This window comes from Buceros rhinoceros, unplaced genomic scaffold, assembly GCF_000710305.1.
Source record: "Buceros rhinoceros silvestris isolate BGI_N320 unplaced genomic scaffold, ASM71030v1 scaffold26354, whole genome shotgun sequence".
NCBI classification, from domain to species: domain Eukaryota; kingdom Metazoa; phylum Chordata; class Aves; order Bucerotiformes; family Bucerotidae; genus Buceros; species Buceros rhinoceros.
In genome coordinates, this window is record NW_010406913.1 from 9931 (window position 1) to 16095 (window position 6165).

Here is a 6165-nt window from a genome sequence, read left to right on the forward strand (position 1 = left end):
CGACGGGTGTCCGTTCCCTTTCGTGCCCTTCTGTGCCAGCCACTGTGGCTGGGCTGCAGCAGCAGTGTGGCAAGAGCTGACTTGCAGCGTTGTGAGCCATGTGTAGCTTTAGAGCCTCGAGCTGTTGGCCGTGAGCTGTCCGTCGTTGCGGCTGTGTTTGTGGCATTGCAGGCGCGGCTGTGACTGGGCTGTGCGCAGTGGTGCAGCCGTTCAGCGTCAGAACACCAGACAGATCCAGCCTTCTCCAGCCAAGCCGTTTGGAGAACAAACCAAACTCTTTCACTTGTGTGGCCAAAAGGTTTTCCTAATCCAGGAATCGAGGTAAAGGGCAGGACAAGCTGTTTGGGACCCTACAAGACCAAGCCCATCACTTGGGCTGAGTTGCATTGTCCGCAGGCGTTTCACCAGCTCAGCACGGTTTGGTCCCTTCCCCACCACGTTATTTTCCAGTGGAAGGTTGTATGCCTCTCACTCATGCATTTCCCTAAGCTTTGTTCTTCATTGTAGAAGTATCTTTGAAAGGAGGATTTAAAAATAATATCTGGAATTATATTCTCCATTTTGGTTAATGCAGAAGAATAACTTTCAGTTGGGAAGACTGACCCCAGGGCTGCTACGCTTCTACGTTTTTGTGTGTCTAGTGATGTGCGGTAGTTCTGTTCTGCACCTGTCAGAATGCTTTTGTGTTAGAACAGATAAAACTTTGCACTCTTCAAGGAAGGTTTTAATCTTTTATATACTATAGCCACAGTGGAAGGTGGTGAACAAGCCTTATCTCCCAAAGCTGGTAATTTAAGTAAGCCAGACCAACACTGCACAGTATCGGCATCTGCTAGATCAGAGACATGCAAAATCCCAATTTCATACTGGAACCAGCAATGAGTATGGATTGTTCTGCTCTAGGAGGTTAACACACCAGCACTTGGATGAAACAACTCTGAATCCTCTGTGACTAATCACCTTAGGAGAGAAATAATGGGAACAGCAATAAATTCATTTGGTCAATTCCTACTGATCGTTGCCTGTTTTAATATTGATTTGGGTTCTTTTCTGTATGTTACATGTAAAATAAGGTAAAATAACTCAGAGAATACTTTCAATTAGTGCGCTAGAGCAGAGCAGAAACAAGCTTTTTCAGCTTAAGTGACTGTTTTACTTTCAGGCTGGCTTGCTGGTATAACTGGAGGAATATTTAACTTTTTTTGTGCATGTTGAAGGTTAAAGCAATCCCCACACAACCGCTCAGGTGGGTAACGTCTGTATGCTCTTCTGTCTGCAGGCGTGTCGGGAATCGTGAGACCGTCCAGCATAGCGCAGAGTGCTAAAACCATACTCACAGCTGGTAAGAACGTGTGTGGTTTCTATCAACATCAGCCTTTGGGTTTCACAGAGCAGAAATTACAGGGCCCCGAGACTGTCTTGTTACAAGAGTTTAAAGAATAAACTTTTTGGGTGTCTAATTGAAAGCTCCTGGAAAATAAAGGTAATATTCACAGCAGGAGCTTTATGGAACTACTGAGAAATTGTACAATGCTAAAGGGAATCAGAGTCTATATGACCCTCAAACACGCACCACCACCAACCTCAAAGTAACAAAAACCCAACTCCTGACTTGAGTTGCATTTTCGATGTGGGCCGGACTTGGCTGATGTGCACTACTGCTGTTCTTTTGGTATTAAAAAAAATAGGAAAAATCACTTTATAATTCACTCTGGCTTCTACAGGTGAGTGGATCTCTGAATGATCAGTGTGTGTTCTGTAGACTGTAACGTTATTTCGTCATGAAATAAAGGAGGGGATGAGTTTTGAGGGAGAGAACTTTGGCAGGATCTGGTGGTTTTGTCAGGCTTAGAAGATGTTGTGTGCTCCAGACTGCGGCTGTACCTGGTGAGCTTTGGCTCTTACTGTAACGATTATACTTCACAACTAATGGAGAAGGAGTTGAGTGTTGCAAAGTCAGTGTGAGAGAAGGTGTAGAAGGGGGAATAAAGGACTTGCTTGTGTGGAAATATGGGGAAACGAGATGATTTTCAGCTGTCAAAGTCTTCCTAACAGAATGAAGGTTACTGCCGGGTCCATAGCTGGAGCTTCAGCCTGTTTTCTGAGTTCTGGAATAAATCTAGTTTTAAGGCAACCTGATTTTAAAAAGCTGAAAGCCCTACAACTTGATTGAGCCTTCATTTACTTAGAACTCTGATTGGGAGATAGTCTTAAACTACTGCCAAGAGAAAAAACCTTGCTGCTTGCGTGAAGTCGCTCCAAGAATTTTCTGAACTCATTCAGATCTATTCCGAATTCTTCCACAAAAGCAATTATATCCAAACGGTGCTGTTACTGGTTTTAAAAGCAGCTGTATAGTTTCTTACTGAGCAATCCTCCGGAGTTCTACAGCTGCCCTTCTCTTCCCCTCTAGTACTAACGCTGCGGGCTCCATGGTACGCATCCCACCTCCTTGTGAAGAAACTCTCGGGCAGCGTTCAGGGCTGTTGTGAGAGTCGGCAGCCTGAGCGACCCGCGGAGCGAAGCTCTGTGTGCGTCATCGCAGAGGCGGAATAAAACGAGTGGGGCTCTGTCAGGTTGTTCGTGCTGTGCTCCCGTCTGTTCCGGTGGACAGCAGATCGCCTCTGGGAGTGGTGGGTGCTTGGTGTGCCTGGAGCTAGGGGTTAATGAAATGCCGTTTCTATCCTCTGTCCTAACTGCTTTTTGGTCTATCTGTAGTGGCACTTTTTTTCCCTTAAAACAGGCTCTAATCGTCTTCTCAACACTTACGTAAAGCAACACTTGTATTGAAAAACGTGTCTTTTTTCTGCTAGTGCTTGTAGCATTGAAAATGCATTTTTTTGCAGGCTGATCCAGGCAGAGCAAAGCAATTGTGATCCTCTGCTTCAAATCACAAATTGTGATTCTTGCCTCAGCCAAAGCTGAGCAAGGAGGCTTGGGAGAGCTTAGTCTTCTTACTTCTAGCATAACTTAGTTTGTTTTATTTTAACTGTATTTATGCAATTCTGCCATTTTCACACTTTTTCTGACCTATTTTCACACTTTCTGGTAGAGACTCCAGGAAAAGTGTTATGGCTCCGTCCTTCTGCAGTGCTCCTGCTAATTCTCTTAGTTTAGTCACTATTCTTACAAAAGAGGTTCATTAAAAATCAGTGGCTCTATTAAACAAGTTCCTACTATTTTTTCTGTACAAGTACTTTGGTCCTGTGTCTGCTTGCAGAAGAGTTAGTTCTGTCATTCTTTTGCCATGTAACGGGGGGCACACAACCGTTTCTTAGCTGGTTGTTCTGTCGTAGCAACACCAAGTGCCATGCCTGCTCCCAGCGCTGAGCTTGGTAGTGCAGTGTACGGCGTGTCTCTGAATTCAGTGTTAAGCGGGAAATAGTGGTTGCTGAGATGACACGCTGGGTATTCACGCTACTGGCAAGGAGCACAAGCAAAACAAAGGATTTCAGCCCCTTTAAGAGAACTTTTTTCATCTTTCTCTGCCAGCGTGGTTTTAGAGTTGAGCTCAAGCTCTGTGTTTTTGTTTGTTGTTAAATGCCCTATTTAGTTGTTGAAAATGTGCCTATGTATTTCTTCGAGCCTGTGGTGAGGTCGTCTCTCTGGTTCCTATTAGAGCTGGCACCACCATCTGAGTTATTTTCCCACATAGCCAGAGTTAGTTCCCAAAGACCTCGCAGACTCTGAAGTTCTTGTATTTAGCTCCTCTGGAGGAGACGTCCATACTTCTTTATCTTGGATTTCTTCTTTGTATCTTGCTGTTTGCCTCCACCCGAACAGCTCTTCGGCACCACCTGCGTTAGGCTTTCCCGTCGAAGGGAAATAGCGAATGCTGCAGCCAGGCGTGTCTACCGGGGGACATGCAGCCAAATCGCTGTCTTACAGCATTGACAATTCCAAAAAACTGAACATGGAGACTTAAGTAAAACCAGATACAACTTATGTTTATGCTGAAATTTTGTGGTCTTGATTCCATGTGCATTAGGTCTTTGTTCTGTATCACAGAGTGGAAAAATCTAAAGCGGAGGTCCAACCCAGTCATAGATTCAGAGCTAAAGTAGAAAGACGTTTTCATGTGGTCCAACTGCTTCAGATTCTGAGCCTGAGCCATAATTACAGCCATTAACTTTTACTACAGATGTGACTCATCACCCCGAGGGCTGCTTTAAGAAACCAGCTGTATGTGTAAACCTGTATTTGGCTTCGTAGCGTGATGTGCCGGGGCAGAAATGTCGGCATCTTCTTGCATAAGGCTGCGGCGGGTAGAGTTCCGCAGAGTGCTCCCTGCAGGGGGGAAATACGAGTGAGAAGAATCTGTGTTGAGCTGCAGCAAGAGACAGAGCAGGTTGGCAAGTGGCTCCAACGAGCTGCTGGGCCGCTGCCATGCCAGCGTGGTCCATGCCAGTCCAGCGGGGCTGTGCTAGCCGTGCGGCTGCTGGTCTGTGCCTCTGGCTTCACTGGAATGGCAGAGTGGCATTGGCTCCGCAGGTCGGAATCAGTGTTGAGGAGGGGCTGTGTCCTGGAAGTACCGAGTTGTCCAAGCTGGGCAGTCCCATAGTTCTAACGCTGGGGAGTGGAAGCACTTCTTCCCTTTACGTGCTGTGCCTGGTGTCAGGCTGGCCTCGTTCTGCCACTGGAATTCTGACATTGTGTGCGTTTTACGGCAGATGTGCGGGGCGCTGCAGAAATGACATGATTATTTACTTGTTCTCTGAGATGCTGCAGAGAACAGCCCATCATGGCTTCATTAGTGTGCTTGCTTTTAACAAAACCTCATTCAACACAGAGGAGTTTGAGCCGACATGTGGGATGCACATGGGTTTGTCAGTTGGAAGTACATGGAAGATTCCTTACAAAAGGTGAAGTTGAGTTTATTTAAATGGCAATTAGAGACACGAGAAGTACAAAACTGATGACACGCAGCCTATTTGTTATGATCGGCTTTTTATTCTCCTGTTACATTCCTTCAGAAACAGGGCACATGCTTTTCCTTATTACTACGTGCTTGTAACTCCAGGCTGCTACTACTGAACGCCTCTCTCACTTCAAGTACTTCATCTTCATTTGGTTGCTTTCTAAGGTCTTGTAAAAACCAAACATTAGATGGCTAAACCCGGCTCTAAGATGCTTGATTGTTCTGGAAGATCTTCCCTTGTGTCTCGGCATGTCGTACTGTGTGACTTTGGCTAAATTGCTTCTGTGTCCTTTTTGCCTGCCTGGCCAGCAAACAGTCCTCTATTAGACAGGCATAAAGGTTGTAGTAAGTGTAACGTATCTTACTTTTTAATTTGGGCAAGTAAGTGTCAAAGCTTTATGTGCAGCATTAAAAACCTGCCTTTTCAGTTTTGATTTTGTAAGGGTGTGATTAGACTCTGTTGTAATCTGAAAAGTCACTCCGTTTTATGATGGTTTATTTTTTTGTTTTCGGGTAGTTTTTTAATCAAAAAAAGCTGGAAGGAGGAAAAATAAGTAGCTCCACTGGCTCAGATCTCAGAACCCCTCTGAAACGCCAAGACTAACAACATCTTGTTTTTAAGTTTCCGAATACTGGATGACTCAACCCAGCAAAAGGCTGTGTCTTGTTTTACTCTAGGTCTGGAAGAGAAGGCTCATCTCTGGTAGAACTTCAGAAAGTGTTTGACTTCCCTGGGGTCATCCTCAGTGTGTATGTGAAACTGGTAACAGCTTGGAGGCGATGACCGCGGCAAAAGCCTCGGTACCTTTCTGAACATTGAGAAATGCCAGCCTTCGTTGTAGGCTTGGTCTAATGGAATGGTCTTCACCAAAGGCTTGTGGGTGCTGCAGGATGATGTCATAGCTGCAGCGTGACAGCTCCTCTGGCTTCATATGAGGTTTATCATACACAAGTGACAGGCAGGTTACGCTGAAGCAAAATTGGTCCAAACAACAGGGGCGTTCACACCGGTGTCCGTGGTGTCCAGCTGATGTTGGCAGGGTTGCCAAATCACAGCCGGCTGTCATCATCTTTTTATTTTTGCTGCTTTCAGTTGGCCTGGGTATTTGCCTTTTTAATCTGGTTTTCCGTAGCCATCATCATTTCAGAATTGCCTTTGTCCCCTAAGGACCCAGGTGTCATATCGTGGTGCGGGTGGAGGAGTTTGATCCTTGTGCAGATGTGCTGTTCTCTCAGCTGTGAAATCT

At 45.5% G+C, this 6165-nt stretch overlaps 1 protein-coding gene across 1 annotated transcript in view; it reads left to right on the forward strand.

The window, feature by feature from the left end:
- TAMM41 (TAM41, mitochondrial translocator assembly and maintenance protein, homolog (S. cerevisiae)) overlaps nt 1-6165 on the forward strand; it is a 16977-nt gene that overhangs the window by 9326 nt on the left and 1486 nt on the right. Inside the window, exon 6 of the mRNA XM_010134298.1 lies at nt 1280-1342. Within this exon, the coding sequence (XP_010132600.1) occupies nt 1280-1342 (63 nt within the window). The remainder of the gene's footprint in view (nt 1-1279; nt 1343-6165) is intronic.